This window comes from Dama dama, chromosome 25 (assembly GCF_033118175.1).
Source record: "Dama dama isolate Ldn47 chromosome 25, ASM3311817v1, whole genome shotgun sequence".
Taxonomy (NCBI): domain Eukaryota; kingdom Metazoa; phylum Chordata; class Mammalia; order Artiodactyla; family Cervidae; genus Dama; species Dama dama.
Genome location: NC_083705.1, coordinates 45,232,028 through 45,250,863, shown reverse-complemented (window position 1 = coordinate 45,250,863; position 18,836 = coordinate 45,232,028). Strand labels below are relative to the sequence as shown.

At 35.8% G+C, this 18,836-nt stretch overlaps 1 protein-coding gene across 3 annotated transcripts in view; it reads right to left on the bottom strand.

Annotated features, from left to right (window-relative positions):
- Positions 1-10: 10 nt before the first annotated feature.
- Positions 11-18,836, bottom strand: part of NADK2 (NAD kinase 2, mitochondrial) — a 48,399-nt gene continuing 29,573 nt past the window's right edge. For 2 of the 3 annotated variants that reach the window (XM_061129947.1, XM_061129949.1), the window contains exons 7-13: positions 17,981-18,059; positions 14,939-15,004; positions 13,502-13,597; positions 7,435-7,490; positions 7,245-7,298; positions 5,114-5,237; positions 11-2,135 (exon numbers count right to left, since the gene is read on the bottom strand). In XM_061129947.1, the coding sequence (XP_060985930.1) occupies positions 1,997-2,135; positions 5,114-5,237; positions 7,245-7,298; positions 7,435-7,490; positions 13,502-13,597; positions 14,939-15,004; positions 17,981-18,059 (614 nt within the window). In that variant the 3' untranslated portion in view covers positions 11-1,996. The remainder of the gene's footprint in view (positions 2,136-5,113; positions 5,238-7,244; positions 7,299-7,434; positions 7,491-13,501; positions 13,598-14,938; positions 15,005-17,980; positions 18,060-18,836) is intronic. The other variant, XM_061129948.1, reaches the window with a different exon arrangement.

Genomic DNA, 18,836 nt, shown 5'->3' with positions numbered 1-18,836 from the left:
AACTAAAAAAGAAAAGACAACAATGGTTTACTTTATTCACATGTAGTTGCCATTAACAGGAACTCATTCATAAGAACATTTTTGCTATTCTAACAACCTTTGCCTCTCGTCATCTCGTACAAATAAATCCCACAACTGGTCAGAAATGTTAGAGGTTATATCACAAATGGAGCACATTAAGTAGCTTTTAAACCTTTAAATTATGGCTTATAAACAATTTTACATTGCAGGTTACCTACCTATTAATATGTTACATATTAAACAGATCTATGTACCATTTTGGACAATCAGATTTCCATGATATTAAAGATGGAGTTGGCATTTTTGTCAAAAAGGTATTTTAAACCTGTTAGGGAGTTCTATAGTGTGGAATTTCACTTCTTTATAAAGTGGTATCTTAAGTATATCATTATTAAATCAAATCAGAAACTAGATCCATCTCTGGGGAAACACCAATTTTTATTGTAGGCATGATGTAAACTCCTTGTAAGTAGTATCTATGCAGTTACTCTCAACTAAGAAAAACAAATTCTTGTTCTGGATATACATCAAAACCTAAGATTATCTTTGTATAATAATAGTACTTAAAAAAATCTGACAAGAACATGATAAATGTTGCCAAAACTAAGAGCACTCAGTTTGATTACACATCCTAGATTTCACAGAAGCTACTTCTGAGCTCACCAGATTCAGCTCTATCAGGACGGCGGCTGTTCAGATCACCAGTGTACACCCAGCACCGACACAGTACATGGCACAGAGTCGGTGTTCAATAAATATTTCAGTGATTGAAGACAAATTTTTAACAGCAAGTGGAAAAAAAAAATACAACTTTGAATAATTGGAATAAGAATACCAATTGTCTCATGATGCAGCAAGAGGAACTTTTTGTGATAATTCTAGGATTACTTACAAGTAAAGCGGGAATTAGGTAAAGAAACTGTCATGATGGGAAAAAAAGAAAAGCCACAACATTTTATCCTCCAAACCTAATGTGTAAAACTTGGAATATGAGCTAGGTGAAAACTACCATGATAATAAGTAAGGCAATTCTAAAACTAAAATGTTTTGCATATTTATTAAACAGTCCACTTTCTTTCTGACAATACTCCTAACACTAGATGAAAATTTTTATAGGTTTTACCAAACTCATAATAGAATGTGCCTAATCAGTTCATCCTTTTAGTCTTTAAATCCATGTTAGAGAGTTTTAAATATGGAAGAACTTTATCAGCCTCAAATCATTAAAAAAAAAGTTACCTAAGACCTAAAATAATTATTGCCTAATTAATACATTTGTAATAGTGCCATGATTTTGTCCGTATATATTTCACCCAGCATTGTCAAAATTAACCTGATAGTCAATTAAATGAAAACATCTATAAATAACTTCAAAAATGATTGAACTGTTTAAATCAATAGTCATAACAATATCATTGTGTTCTGAAATTAGAAAACTCTTGGCAGATATATAAAAACACATTTACCTACTTCAATTAGGTCAATGTCAGGATTTATCAAAATTCTCCATCAAAGTTTTTAAAAAAATCTTGATCTTTAGGTACTATAAAAAAATACTAATCAAATGAGATGTGTTTGGTCTGACCAATTCCACAAAGTGAGGAGGAAAAGGAAGGAAAAAAAAAAAAAAACTTGTACAGTTAAATTTCAAATCCTAAACATTAAATCTTTTATTTGCGCCTACCTCTCTCAATTTATAAAGATACCAGCACTCTTGGAAACCAACTGTAAGCAGTATCAAAATTTCACTGTTATGAATTCTCATCAGTATAGTCCTCCATTTTCTTACACAGTGAACATCTTTTCCATCAGAATCCATCAGAAGAATAATGCAAATCTCACTTTCTTGGTCGCCTTTCAGCCCAAGGCCAACCAGTCTGAACAACAACCAAAAACTGTAGCTTTATGACTGGTAGGCTGTTTCTGCAGTAAAACTATTTCTCTGGCAATCAAAATGGTCATCTGAGGCAATCCTTCACTGCTCTAGAAGCACAGTTCGAAGCTCATCTTCTTTCTCGATCAACATTGAAGCAATGGCTCCGTCATTAAATTCAAAGGAAGTTCCTCCATCCACAACCATGCATGCATCCCAACACCGAGAACGCACACACACCCTAGGCAGAGAGAGACATCTTGTTAAATATCAACACTTTGCTTAAACTGCAATTCCTTTAAAACACTGAGTTTTTATCTAAACTAGCAGGTAGATCATTTGGCCTTGAGTTTAAAAATCAAGTTGCCCTGCCCTTTGTTATGAGAGAATTAGTGACTATGTCAATAAAGTACATTACCCAAAAAAATCTCGAAATGTTCAGGATAGCTCCATTTACCCAAACACTTAAAAGTGAACAAATTCAGACTTGATGGAACTCATAGGAGCTTTTTGAACATTATTACCATTACAAGTATTTTAAATATTGAGCAAGAATGTAACTACTGTCATGTAAAATTTTTACTTATACACAGAAAAGGCACAAATTATCAGGGTACAGCTCAATGAACACACTTGTGTTATCATCACCCAAATTAGGAACTGAATGTTACACTCAGTTCCTGGGAAGTTCCCTCATTGCTCTTAACCCATCTCCCAGTCTCTACTCCCAGCCCCTCCTTCCCAAGCATATCCACTATCTTAATTTCAATCACCATAGTAATAATAGCTTTGTCTATTCTTGAAATTCTATATAAATGAAAGAATACAATAGATATGTCTATATCTGGCTTCTTTTGCTCAATAGTATGCTTGTGAAATCATCCATGTTATCATATGTAGCAGCACTGGGTTCATTTTCATTGTTGTCTGAAAACACCTGCATTGTACGAAAATACCAAAATTTAAGTATCCCTTCTACTATGCATGGACATTAGGGTTTTGATCTGTTGGGAACATTGCTGCTATGAATATTCTAGAGTATGTCCTTTGGTGCCTACATTTATCTGTCAGTGTATATACTTCTGCTGGATATATATCTTGGAGCAGAATCACTGAGTCACTGCACGTCCTATATTCAGCTTTGGTAGGTAACTGCCAAACAATTTTCCATATTATTCCTAACAGTATAAAAGTTTTATATAAAAGTTCTAGTTGCTCCACTTTTATATAAAAGTTGTAGTTGCTCCACCTTATTAACAACTGGTATTTTAGCTAGGCTGGTGAGTGTGTGTGGTATTGTATTTGTTCAGTCGCTCCGTCATATCTGACTCTAAGCGACCCCATGAACTGCAGCACGCCAGGTTCCTCTGTCCTTCACTATCTCCTGGAGTTTGCTCAAACTCATGCCATTGAGTCAATGCTGCCATCCAACCATCTCATTCTCTGTCACCCTCTTCTCCTCCTGCCCTCAGTCTTTCCCAACATCAGGGTGTTTTCCAATCAGTCAGCTCTTCACATCAGGTGGCCAAAGTACTGGAGCTTCAGCTTCAGCATCAGTCCCTCCAATGAATATTCAGGACTGATCTCCTTTAGGATGGACTGGTTGGATCTCCTTGCAGTCCAAGGGACTCTCAAGAGTCTTCTCCAGCACAATTCAAAAGGCATCAATTCTTTGGCACTCAGCCTTTTTTAAGGTCCATCTCTCACATCCTTACATGACTATGGTATTATATGATATAGTTTTAATTTATATTTCTCAGATGAATAAGGTCAAGGATGTTTCTCTATACACTTATCAGCCATTTGGATATTCTCTTTTGCAAAATGCCTGTCCAAGACTTTCAGCCATTTTTCTAAGGGGTTGCCTGCCTTCTTTCTTACTGACTTGTAAGAACTTTTGTAATATATTCTGGATATGAGTCCATTGCTGGACATAGATACTATTTCACTCTGTGGCCTGCCTCTTTATTTTCTCGATGGTGCCTTGATTAACATAAGTTAATAACTCTAATTTAGTTCAACTTGTCAATCTGTTGCTACGAAATAGTTTCCAACCAAAGTCATAAAGCTGTTCTCCTACTTATATGAGCAAGCATTTAAATGAATCTTTTAGACTTACCCAATCTGAGTATAGATTTGTTGATTAATCAAAATTAATTCTCAAATGATTAAGTGATTTTAAAATATGATCACTATCCTTTTTAATGTCTTTCCTGGAAAAAATCAATTATGTGTTTTCAAAAAAGTACATGCACACTGTAAGAAGCAATTTGTAATTGAACTATTCTTTGCTTGCCATGAGATGAAAAGTGAAAGTGAAAGTCGCTTAGTTGTGTCTGACTCTTTGTGACCCCATGGACTATAGCCTGCCAGGCTCCTTTGTCCATGGAATTATCCAGGCAAGAATACTGGAGTGGGTAGCCATTCCCTTCTCCAAGGGGATCTTCCCAACCCAGGGATCAAACCCAGGTCCCCTGCGTTACAGGTGAATTCTTTTTCATCTGAGCCACCAGGGAAGCCCCAGAACACTGGAGTGGGCAGCCTACCCCTTCTCCAGGGGATCTTCCTGAGCCAAGAATCAAACAGGGGTCTCCTGCATTGCAGAAGGATTCCCCACCAGGCGAACTATCAGGGAAGCCCTAACTATAGTTAAGTTTTCTTGTCAGTCTGGAAGACTGGGCAACCTTTACAAAAATTATAAACATTTTTGTATATCTTCTTCCCCTCAAAACAAAAAATCTGTGGCAAATTTAATAGATATGGGCATGGGTGGGAGATTCAGCTGTAGGGAAAAGCTGAAAGAAATGAGTCCTTTATGTTGCTACACAATTTAGGCTTTATATGAATGTATGTCCTGCTTTTATTCCATACTATATGAAAAAAAAGTTGCTTTCCAGTTTCTTTTGAAGTGACAATCCGATCTTACTGTGTCTTACTTAATAAAGTAAAAACAACAAGCACACATTACCCAATTAAATAACCATGTCCTTTCTATTCAGTTAAATTTTAGTTTCTCTAAAGTGAAACTAAGTTTTAAAGAAAATATCACTTTACCCAGGTTATTAGCATGATACCGCTTTAGCTCCACAGGTTCTCCTTTTCCTGCATGATTAAGTTTGAAGCAGTGATTTAATGAAACGGAATACTTTCACAGCCAAATGTGCTTTATAATTAATTACAAGGGAGGAAAACAGATACAAGAAGACTGTGGAAGCTTACTTTGAGGTGAAACAACGCTGACGACTGCTCGAGAAAATTCTGTTTGCTATTGGTTCTCGAATACTGAAAAGTATTTTTGGTTCTTCTGGACTGTAGAGCAATGATTCATTATATTCGTTTGTTACTATAAAGGAAAAAAGCCAAATATTAGCACATTCAATGAAAAACAGTCACTTCTGAGAAGTGCAAAATGAGAATGGATGCCATCCCCAATTTAAAGGCAGCTCTATTCCAAAAGTCTGTTTGGCAGCAAGTTTCTTGGAACTCATGACAAACTCCATTAAAAAAAAATGCTTATAAACAGGGAGTATGTTCCCAGATTAGCCCACAGAAGCCTACATCACCCACAGGATAGCAGAAATAGGTACCTTTGGTGGGGGAAGGGAGGACTGTAAAGTCAGTAAACAAAGAGAAACTAGTTTGAAGCACTCAAAAATAGAACTTGAGTTGACATAATCCCTTGCTAATAAGTTCCTTTCCAGAACATCATGCCAAAATGTTCATGAGGTATTTCTACAAGTCTTTGGGATCAACTTTCTCCCTAACCAAGAGGCACACAAAGTTGGCATGCAGAGCACAAACTGGTTAAAGACAACCGTACAAAGAAACTGGGCTTGAAAAAAGCATTTAGTTGAACACCACGTTAAAAGACATCACAAGACTATCAGATAATCTACCTTATATACCAAAATTTCATTTGAATTAAATGAAGTGTCTGTAACAGTGACTGCACCATTGGCATTCACTATTGCTTCTGAAGATAAGTCAAATCTTCAAAGGAATAATATTCATTCAGTAAAGCAGTATGTTTATTAAAAGAAAAATCACTATTTTATATATACCCTTAAATTACTTTATATAACTGATACAAATTTCAGTTGTTTTATATACATTGTTTTAAGTGAAATTATCTAATGAAGAATCAATTACTATAAATGCCTCACTTTCCTTCCTTTGGTACAAATTTAACACTAATTCCAACTCAAAGCCATGATTTAAATAATATTTTAGGTCTCAAAATCAGAGAGGGAGAAAACAATCCATTTTACAGACCTGAAAGTAACCACAGAGATTTAGTCCTGTTTATAAACTATTTTAAAGGCAAACCATCTCAACAAAGAAAGTCTTACGGGAATCTAAAACACGCAAATAAAATGATTGACTCTGTTAATATACTTTACGATGTATTGCTACATCACTTTAAAGGCAATCAATATGAACACATCTGTTACGATAACTCTCAAATTCAAATGTTTACGGATGACAATTGTAGCACAGGTAAGTAAAGGCAACTATAAACAGTTTGGATTTTTGTTTGTTTTTTTTTTTAAATAATTTACCTTGAAATCTTAGGATACTCTTCAACTAAACAGAGACAACACTATTTAGCTTTAGTTTGTGGTCCATACTTTCGAAAATGATCCTGGTAGATGAATAGACTTTAGTGTGTTAAAATTTCATATGCAAATCAAATGAATGTGGTTTCCAGTTTACTAATTATTTTTTAAAATAATTTTTAACAAATTTGAAGAATTCCCCAGCAGTCTATATGTCTACTCCCTCATTCCACTGTTGAGGAAGCAGAGGAGCAAAGAAACAGTCTTGCCCATTGTTTCAGTGAGTGACTGGCTGGTCTGGATTGGAACCCAGGTCTTCAAATTCCCTGATAAGTATCCTCTCTCCAGCAGTACTGGTTCTCTTAAAAGAATGCTGAAATAACTAGGCAGGAGTATGTAGCGAAAGGATAAGATAACATTTTAGTGAATGTCAAGGTAAGCATTCACAGCTCAATGAATTCCTTCTCATTCGGAGGATACTAATAGCACACTGAATTTAGGTGTACATTTCCTATTTGCCTGATGTGTATTTTTCTACATTTTCCTATTCCCCAGGAAAAGTTTGCAATCACACTGTTTTGACACAGAAGTTAGATTTCCATGGTTGATAAAAATAATAAAATTTCATCTTAAACTTTCTACTGATTCAATATACTTTAAGGGGTATTATATTGTTGGAGTCAAAAAAGTACTATGCTTTGCTTAATTAGACAAGTACATTTCATGATAACATCCTCAAAATATATACAGAACTTAACTAAAAATGTCAGTGATTATGATCATTTGTCACTGACCTTTCTCTACCAATTCTCTGTTCAACGGAAGACTTAAATTTCCTTGTCGGTTTGCTATTGGAAAAAGAAAGGGGGAAAATATCTTGATTAAATAAAATATTTTGTAACATACTGTATAGCTAACATACAATAAACTCTACACATTATATAGCATATTATAATTGTAACATAAGAACTATCTGGTACTCACCAATATTTAGAACATCTTCCACAGCCTGAGGTGCCACTCTATTAATATTGAATGACCTACAAATAAATACCACAAACATTTTTTCTTATTTTAGTTCTAAAAACATACTAAAAATGAAAAAGGAATAATCTACTTAATGTTCAAAGAACTCTTAGAAATTATCAGGTAAAAAAATACCCAAAAGACAATAGCCACCTCATATTGTTTTTAAAAGTAGGCAAAGTACATGGGTTAATGGTCCAGGGATCATACGAAAATATGTTCAGTCTCACTCATACCTGAGGAGATATTAAAACAAGATTCTTCTCAGATTTTAAAGATTAAAAACTGATAATGTATTGACATGGGTATGGGAAGAGAAGTATGCCCATATACTAATGGCATTATAAAAATTGCAATTAGGGGAGGGGGGATCGGGATGGGGAATACGTGTAACTCTATGGCTGATTCATATCAATGTATGACAAAACCCACTGAAATGTTGTGAAGTAATTAGCCTCCAACTAATAAAAAATAAAATAAAATAAAAAAATAAAAAATAAATTGCAATTAGACAATTCTGTTAAGATTTAAAATGAACATATTCTTCAATCTTGTAGTTTATCCTAAAATATATTTGCACATATAATACACAAAGACAAGTGTAAGGATATTTACAGAAGCATTGTTTATAATAGCAAAACCACAGAAAGCTGGGTAAATATAGCTACTCAGTTGAATACCACATAGATATTAAAAAGACTAACTATAACCATATGTATAATACCAATGTGGAAAGAGATCAACATGTTAAGTTAAAAAGCCAAAAGCATTATACAGTGTGCGTATGTGTATGTGTTTTGTTGTTCAGTCGCTCAGCTGTGTTCGACTCTTTGCAACCCCGTGGACTGCAGCACACCAAGTCTCTCTGGCCTCACCATCTCTCGAAGTTTGCCCAAGTCCACGTCCATTGCATCAGTGATGCTGTCCAGCCATCTCATCCTCTGACACCCTTTTCTCCCTCTGCCCTCAATCCTTCCCAGCATCAGGGACTTTTCCAATGAGTCAGCTGTTCTATATATATATATATATACAGAATTTCCTTGTGTTACTTATATTAAAAAATATAGAGAGTGGTTATAGCTGGAGATTAGTACTAGAATATAAAATGAAAGAAACCAGCTTTTCATTGTATCCCCTTTGTATTATTTAACATATTTTTTATTTTTTAAATTTTTATTTATTTTTTACTTTTTGGCTGCGCTGAGTCTTCATTGTTGCTTGTGGGCTTTTCTCTATTTATGCCGAGTGGGGGCTACTCTGTTGTGGTGCATGGGCTTTTCACTATGGTGACTTCCCTTGTTGCAGAGCACGGGTTTCTAGGGCATACAGGCTTCGGTAGTTGCGGCTCCCGGGGCTCCAGAGTACAGGCTCAGTAGCTGTGGCACACGGGCTTAGTTGCTCCACAGCATGTTTAATCTTCCCAGATGAAGGATCAAACCTGTGTCCCCTGTACTGGCAAGCGGATTCTTAACCACTGGACCACCAGGGAAGTCCTAACACAGTTTTTAAACATGTGTTTCTTTAAATTATAAAATCATTTCTGAAGGTGAGAAAGTTTTAGCAAGATGCCATGAGTAACCACTTAAGAACAAACATTACCACAAACATAAGTAACTTTTAAAAGCAGCAACTTTTAAAAAGTGGTTAGACCCTTAACCACGTAAGGTCTAAAAAGGTGGTTAAGGAAAGGTTTTTTTTTTTTAAAAAAAAAAAAAAAACACAACTCTTCCAGCTAATTTAGAATTCTCCTCCTGCCTCTACCTCCTCCCAGTAGATGCTCCTTCAAAAAGGAACAGTACTGCATAGTCACACAACTCTAAACCTAATTCAGGGGCTCTTAACATTTTCAGGGAGGAAGAATAAGAGATGCTCCATATACCTGCTCTAATCCTATACTCTCTGTATTTTGAGAAATGTGAAAACACTTTGGACATTCTCTTAAGAAAAATGCAGATATACAAATTTTTACATTAAAAAACTAGAGTCATTCACAGACCATACCCTTATGCTAAAAAAAATAAATCTAAAATATGGCCCTTGCCTAGCCTATTTCACCATTACTCACCCTCCAACTTCACATTCCAAACACCCTAAGCTCCGTTCTCGCCTCTTGCTCACACTTACTATGTGGTAGAAGGCAAAATACTTCAAGAGCTGTGACTTTCTTCTTGTTCGGCATGAGGTTCACAAAACCCATCTCATTAGCATTACTACAGTCACACACTACAAGCCATAAGGCACTGGGGGCAGTATCTGGCTCTTGGCAAGAACTCAACGAAAATGTCAAGTACAAGGAAATCTGTATGAGTTACACTCTTAATTCCTCATTACTGTTTTAGGATTCTATTTTAAAGTCACAGAAAAATAAGCTGCTAATAGGGTTCCACTGAAATAAAATATGTAAAGGGCAAAAGGTAATAGTGATTCATGTATCTTTACTATAGTTAAGACTTAGTTTAAGAGAACAGAAATCTTACAAGACATGTTCTAACACTCCTAGAACTATGACTTATTAGGAACACCACAAGTCAATACAAACTAAGTTATCTGAGTTGGGGTCAAATTAAAACTAATTTCCTGTGGGCGTAATCTAAATCTCAGCCAATTCAATCTACCCTTAGGAGTGGTTTACATTCTACATCAAAGACAAACTATATGCCAAAGCAGGTGTGAGCCAGCAAACAACAACTTTTTCCTTAGATCTACAACCTTTACCACTGTAAGAGTTCTGATGTGAAATCAGACATAACTTCTACTAAAGACAACCGAATTGAAAGGCAAAGAGTCTCATATCTTCATCAGCTAGTAAAACTTTCTTTTTACTTAAGAACACCTCTTCATCCTTAATTAGGCCTTCTGGGACAGAATGTACAGAGGAGGAGGACTGGGAACAGGCTTAAGAACTCATGGAAACATAAACGATCCTGCTCCGTGGTACTTCTCTACCGTGTGCTGCAAACACATTCTAACCGGGAAGAGCACTGAGGTGACTGACACCGCGATGATGCACAGACGCTTGTTGTGCAACAGAACCACCACATCCTATGTCTTGTGCAAGAATTTCTGGAAATGCAAAGATGGGACAGCTAATCCCTGAGCTCTTCCCCCCACCCTCCCAGACACATGATTAGGCTGTATTTCCCACCCCTCTAGCCACACAGCATGTAACTACATTCCAGCTAAAGGAATAAGAGTGACTATCATGGGCAACTCTCCTCCCAAGGAGTAAGCGTCTTTAAATTTCATGGCTGCAGTCACCATCTGCAGTGATTTTGGAGCCCCCCAAAATAAGTTATGATCAACCTAGATAGCATATTAAAAAGCAGAGACATTACTTTGCCAACAAAGGTCCATCTAGTTAAAGTTATGTTTTTTCCAGTGGTCATGTATGAATGTGAGAATTGGACTGTGAAGAAAGCTTAGCGCCGAGGAACTGATGCTTTTGAACTGTGGAGAAGACTCTTGACAGTCCCTTGGACTGCAAGGAGATCCAACCAGTCCATCCTAAAGGAGATCAGTCCTGGGTGTTCATTGGAAGGACTGATGCTGAAGCTGAAACTCCAATACTTTGGCCACCTCATGCAAAGAGTTGACTCATTGGAAAAGACCCTGATGCTGGGAGGGATTGAGGGCAGGAGGAGAAGGGGACGACAGAGGATGAGATGGCTGGATGGCATCACCGACTCGATGGACATGGGTTTGGGTAGACTCCGGGAGTTGGTGATGGACAGGGAGGCCTGGCATGCTGCAGTTCATGGGGTCTCAAAGAGTCGGACAGGACTGAGCAACTGAACTGAACTGATCATGGGCAATACTTCTCATAACCTCCCACAGGAGACCTTCCAAGCTTTTCCTCCTTCTGTGGCTCAGAAAGTCTATGGTTTAGAGTTAAGCCCTGAAATTAAATCCTACCTCCTCCATTTATAAGCCACATGGCTTTGGGCAAGTCAGTTAACTTTTGAGACTTTTTATACTCTATCAGTGAAAATAAAACTAACTAATCTCAGAGTATTCTTGAGAATTTAAGTAAGATAATATACTTACTTGGGACAAAGAAAGTGCTCAAAGATGGTACTGCAGTAAGTTGAAATTATTAATGTAAGGTATAGAATGTATAAGCTTTCCCTCAGTACCTCTGATCCCTAGCCTTCTCTCTTCTCCCCCAATGCTTCTCTTTTCTCCCCTTACTCTCTGAAGAGAAAAAAGATCAAATGATACAAGGGAAATGCAATCATAATGAAAGAATTATCGGTAGTAACAGGATAGTAGAACACGTCAGAAGCAAGCAAGCTGCATAAGGCTGAGTAGAAAAGAAACGGGCCTAAGTGGACAAGGCGGCAGGGACAGGATACGGTTAGAGAGCTGGCTCTGCACTAGAGCGCTGAGAATAAGCAGGTTTTAATAAGCCACACAGAAAAGACGAACTTCTAATCTAAGCCATACTTATTCAAATGCAACATCAACACAGGCCTCAACTATAAGGTGCGTGGTAGGGGAAATAAAACTCAATTTTAAAGAATTCAAACTTAGTTTGATAAGCACTGTTTTAGCTGTATTTGTGAGCCTGTAGTCATTTATTCAAAACAGGCATTTTAAGTGAATAAGTATGAAGTACTGTGCTAAGCAAATAAAGAATCAAGCAGAAAAAAAAGTCACTAGTCACCATCCCATGTGCCTCAAGTTGCTCAAACTAACTGGGTATGAATTTACTAGAAACTAATTATGTGCTAAATGCTGTAACAGTGCTATGAGGAAAAAGTGCTGGGTAAGAGCAAAAAAAGGGACTGATTAATTAGACTTATGAAAAGAACAATGTCTTAAGCAAAGATTTTGACATTTAACTGACATTTGAAGACTGGAATTTTTAGCCAGTAGATGGAAAGTGGAAAATGTTCAGGCAGTCAATGCAGGAAGAAGGTACATTGAACAAAAACAAAAAGCCCAGAGAGAACATGGCTTGTGCTAAGAATTGCAAGTAGCCTGCAGAGCCTGCACTGTAATGGTTTAGGGTCAGGCCGCAGTAGGCTGGCAAGGAACCTTAGCTCATATTTAAAGGGCTTCATATGACAGTCTGAATAATGTGAACATAGTCAAGAAAGTTTTAAAGCACAGAAGGGAAATAGTGAGATCTATCTACATTATGGAAATATTACTCTGTGGTAGGAGTTATGAATAACAGTCTGAAAAAGCAAGGTGACGCACAAAGAATGTTCACTAAAAAGATGGGGGCCGACACCAAGAAACAGCCATAGAAACTGAAAAGCAGGGGCTAGAATTTCTGAAGTATATCCGACAGGATTCAGAGACTGCTAAGTACAGAGGGAGAACAGGAAGACCCAGAGTTAAGAACCAGGCTTTAAGGAATAATGTGTTTTCCTGAGACTATGAACTCAAGGGTAACAGTGATTATTCAGCAAGACAGGGAACCCAGGAGAACAACTGAAGACAATAAATTCAGTTTTGAATGTGTTGAATCTGAAGTGCTATTAACACCCTTGTGTAGCTAGTAGGTAATTTTACAATATGAGCCTGTACTCAAGAGAGATGATGGCTACAGATAAAAGTCAGGGAGGCATAGGCATGTGTGTGCCAAGAAGTGGAAGAGACTTTCCAGAGAGGGGTCATAGGGTAAGCAGGTTTCGGGATGTCCCAGGTTATCTCCAATTAGGCCTTGAATGCACAAACTTCTGGCAGATTTTTTGGTACTGTACTTTGTTTTCATTTCTTTATAACTTAAAATATTCATTTTTAAAATATACATTCCCTAGAAACATTCATTTTCTTTTTTCTCTTTACAAACCTAGGGCAGGAAGATAAAGAATGACCAGATCCAGGCTGAGCTATAAGTCAAGGCTGGACTCTTGGACCCAATCGATGAGTGAAACAGAAACTGAGCCAACCAATAAATCAATGCCAGGCTCCTTCCTGCGTATCAGAGGCCTCAGATACACCAATGTGAGACAGCAAGCAAATTATATTACTTAAAAGTATTTCACAAAAGTTGATAACATTCCAAGTTACTCACCAGGCCTTTGATCCTGTTCCAGTACACAAATTGAGCCCAGAGCTCTTCTGTTTTTCCCATGGACCATCATCAACTGAAATCTCGTAGTAGGAAGCCCTATGAATTGAGAATATAAAACTGGATTTGTGGAACTTATGTCTCATGGTAAATGAGATAAAGTATCTTTTTCAGAGCTGATGAAATCTAAGTGGGTCATCCTGACTTAGACATACCTGACTTAGTAGGGACACATATCATGATGCTAATTCCAATACTGATTAAGTGAAAAAAATTCAAAAATATCTATGTGTCTACATCCTTCTCTGACCTATATGTGCCTCCTTCCTTTAAGATTTCAAACAAGAGCTTCTTATGAATTTTTACCTAGCACTGCTATGGAAACATACAGAAGATGATTTCAGAATTCAAAAAGAAATACCATTCCTAGGGGAGTTTCATTCTCAGGAGCTAGTCCTTGAAACATCTAAGTCTGCATCTAATCCTTCAAGTTACCAACCGTTTCTACTTAACTCTTGTTTCTCAAGTTATGTACTAATGTGCCTTTTGAATTGACAGTAAGCTAGCAGAGACAATTAGGTTCTAAAGAAAAATCTCAAGCAGTCCTGGACCAGTGAACAAAACAAGGGATAAAATAAGAACTGTGATTTTTTTTAAAGATTTATATTCCTAAGATTATTTAATAAACATGGAATCAACTGGGTTTTCTGACACCAGCAAAAAAAAAAAAAAATGACACCACTTTCTAACTGCATGAATGTTTAAGTGATTTGTAACTATTCAAAGAGCTTCTGAAACATACAGAAGTCTATTTTGTGAACTATGTCTTAAAATAATGGTGTCAACAGTCAACACTGAGTTACTTTTATCCAGCAAATAAAAAAGCTAAAATAAACCCTTAACAAAATATAGCTTTTCAAAACAATAACAATTATTAGACATGCCTGCAAATATTAACATTCAATGGGTAATTTATCTCTTATTCTAACCCTTTCATTTTCTCCTGCCAAGCTCGTGGTTTGTGAATGCTTCATATGATATAACTCCAAGTCGTTTTTTCTCTGAAGTCAGCATTCTCTTTAAAAATAAAAGACAGCAAGTCTAATATTCACATTTAATCTATTTCATAGCTTTGTTATGTCTTCCTAGAAAATTAAGAATTTTAGGTACATTAGTCTATTATATACAATACAGACAAGTCAGCCAAATCCATTGGAATGGCTGCTATTATGCCAGAATCATGTAGAAACCAGAGATTAGAGGTAAGTGGGGACAGAAAAAAAAAAAGAGGTGAAGAGAAAGAAAAGTCAGGAGAGAGACGTTGAGTCCAAAACAAAGAGCAAATTTAGTGTCATTCTTACATGCAAGTTTATCGAGATTAGTCAACTCAGAATTTTGGTTTCAGGGAAATTATTTTTTTAAGGCAGCAATAAAACTCACAGTCCCTTTAGAGTGGGTATACTTCTTCTTAAATTGTCCACTGCTACAGCCCAAGAATAAGACATTCTAGGTTAGAACAAATAGGAGAAAAGAAAAAAATTGGGCTTTTAAAATGTTCTTAAGTTTAAGAACATTATAAATGAGGCAGGAATAATATTGCCGCACTTCACATTTTCCAAGCAAAGCACTTCAGTTTACAGGAAGACTACAATTCTACTGCACACACTGAAGAAGAACACAGGCTTAGCCCGGCTCTGTTGTTTATTAATTGTGTGACCTGGGGCAATCTACTTCACCTCTCTGAGCCACAGACTGCCCTATAAAATGGAGATAATGATAGCATCAATATTTATTCAATCTGTAAATATTTATTAAGTGCCTAATATGTTTTAATAAGCACTGTGCAAGGTCCTAGGGATTTAATAGTAAATGTAATAGACACAATCTTCTAGAAGTTTACATTCTAGTATGCAGGTCAGAAATTTTACAGTAATAATTACCAACTATTTAGAGTATTGTTTACTGCTTTAAGCAATAAATAAGACACTATATAAGAAATAATACAAGATGGCCTTGAAATAGCACTGCCAGGAGGAAGGCATGTACAGGCAGGGCAGTTCAAAATATAAGTAATAAGTTCTCATGACAACTCAATACTGGATCTGGAATTAGAAATGCTGGGTTTACATGATGGTTCTGATGCTAAATTAAATATATGAGCTTGGCCAAGTGATTTGAATTCTCCAAATCTCAGTTTTTTCACTGAGAAATACAACCACTTTTCCCACAGAGTTGCTGTGAGCATACATGTGACAACATACACAACATGCAGTGCCTGAGACGCAGCAGGCATTCAGGAAGTGTTCGTTTCCTTTCTGCCCAAGGGTCTGTGTCATAGAATCTTTCCAAGTAATTTCTAATATTTCCAGTAGTTAAGGCTTTCTCAATAGCATCAGAAGCCCACCCACTGCTGTCCTTAATCTTAGTAAAGATAATCAGGTGAGGCATCCAAGACCACAAAAAGAACCAGCATCGGACATCAGGGGTAAACCAACCAAAGCACTGCCACCACAGAAAATAGAAGCATTCGATCTAACACCTCCTAATGGGACTTCACTGAATTTCCCTAAGTCAATCATTGATCCCAATTTTCCTCCTTTTGTAAGTTATTTTTTAGTAAGTACAAATCATAAAGCAACGCTAGTAGAAGCTCTCAGAAGTTATGACCTTCAAAATATACAAACAGAATAATGTAAGCCCTTAAATGGCTTCCCTTGAATAAGCATAAACTCACAAAACATCTTTACCTTTGTCATCTATTTATTTTAATGGAGACTTTTTCCAATCTCATTTTAAGGATTGCCTGTCTTTAGCAATAGTGATGAAATTATATCACTGTTATATTCTCCTCCTTCTCTCTTATGACATAAATGTATCCATTACTCATTTCCATATTGCTTTAAACTTGATATGCTATAGTTTTTTCTGTTGCTGCATAAGTCTTACTATATTAAAATAAGCACATCTTTACACTTTACCATATTTTTACGTTCTTTAAAGTATATATTTTTATTTGATTTCTTGAAGAATACATTTTACTTTTAATAATTTTTAATTATGTATTTTACCAGCTTCTAAAACATTAAGACACAGCTACTTTTATCTTATTTGTTTTTATATTCCTAGTTCACACAGCAGGTGTGCAATATATCTCACTGCATAAATTTAAAATTATATTAATCAAAATAATTACAACTCAAAAAAATAATTCAAATCATTCTGTTGAATCAGGCTTTGTTCTCTTCAATACTACCTCCAGCAGTAAGTTAATGGCTAAAATGTGGTTTTTTTAAGAAAAATTTTTCTTACCATAATTAAACTTACTATAAAAGGATATGACTTATAATGAAGAGAATTTCAGAAAATTTGAAACTCTCAGGGAATCAATTACATGACCTTCAAAAGATCACACAGTTCTGGTAGCAGGAGAGTAGAATATAGATTTATCTCTAATTTTCCATCCCTAACTCCCTTATAACAACAACAAAAATGAGAAAGAAAGTTCTAAATGTACCACCAAGAGTTAAATTAACTTTACATTATGGCAGTCATTTTACAGCTGGTAACTAGTGTCACACAATAAATTTTATGCAAAAATATTCTGCTGACAATTTAAGCCTAAGTTATATTCAACACTCACAAAATAGATTTTATCAGTAATAAAACATATACTATGTTTTTATATTCCTACTGAAGAACTTCACTAACCTTAATTTTTGGTAATAATGGTTACAAATCTTAAGCTGCCAATACTCTTGCCTTATGATGTTGCACTGAAAAGGATCAACATTATTTATGCAGCATTCTTGTCAAAAATGCTTAGTCTGAATTTTATCATGCAGAGAAAAAAAAATCATACAAATCTAAATTAAGGAATATTCTGCCAATATTCTGCAACTGGCTTAGACCATTCAAAAATGTAAAAATCATAAATGACAAAACAGGGATGGGACTAAAAGCTATTCTTAATTCAATCTAAAGGGCTATGATGGCCAAATAAACAAGATTTATTTAAAAAATAAGTAATATTTTTGTGTTCTCCTTAACTGGATTTTGGATCAAAACAAGCAAATAAATAAATCAGCTTTATGAAACATTAAGACAATCAGTAGGGAAATTTTAATATGAACAGTCTATAAGATGAAAGTTTTATATCAACTGCAAATATATGCCTATATATCATTCTCTTAAACATTTATAAAGCACCTATATAACAGATGAAAGGCTCAGGGAAATAATGCAGTAAAGAAATCTGAGTAACTTTGTTTAATGTAGGGCTTCACGAACATTTTTGGTAGTGAAACTTTCTTTCTTCTTAACATGTATTAATGTGTACAAAGGTGTGGAAATATTTCATTTAATAATTCATTTTTCTTATATAGTATTAATTATTCACAAATCTTAGGTGGTAGAAATTTAATAAATAGCTTAAAATTACTAAAATATTAAATTTCAAACTCAAGATGACAAGTTTATAAGTACCTGGATGATAAACTCTCCCCAATGAAGACTTCATTAAGTGCTCTGACTGGCAAAAGCTGGGGTCCAGAAGCCTCGAACCCTGCAGAGAATGAAAGAAAAATCCAAGAGAGCACCTTAAAACTTCAGAAATATTATCATATAAATTTTATAAAATATTAAAATATTTGTCTTAATAGCATCTATAGCTTAACATTAACATATGAATTAAATTTTAAAGTATTCATAATATAGAACCACAAAATCATCTAAACATTATAACTGCAATGAGTAAATAAACCTCAGTTCTTCTTGAAACAATTTTTCAAGAGTGAGGAAATATATTGATATTTATTCACAGCATAAGATTCAAGCTGTCACACTTGGCTAAGTTTTGCTCCAACCACAACCTGCTTCAGAAGTAGAGACGATCGAGTACTTCCAAGGGAGAGCCATTCTGGATTCAAGCAGCAAATTACACGGATGGCTCATGTAGGAAGCCAAATCAGTTATGTCAGAAGTCAGATTATTTTTCAAACAGAAAACGGAGAGTGCTTTTCAGCAACGGCAGCACTGGAGGAACAGTGCCACATCTCCTTATGTGACTCCTAAAACAATGTCACCTTTATTTTTCTCTTTAAGGTTCTGTGCACAGCTGACATAACCTTCCTTGATGATTACTTAAACAGCACTTTATCACGCAAAATCCTCCAAAGAATCCCACTGCTTTCTGGATCAAAGTGTGATTTTTCACCTTCAAATGGTCCCTTTTACTTTTTTATCTTTAACGAGTCCCCAGCTTGAGATGCCAGCCCTTTCTTCTCAACGTCACCAATAGTAGGTTCACTGCACCCAAGTGTCTCCTGCTGGGCATGCACTA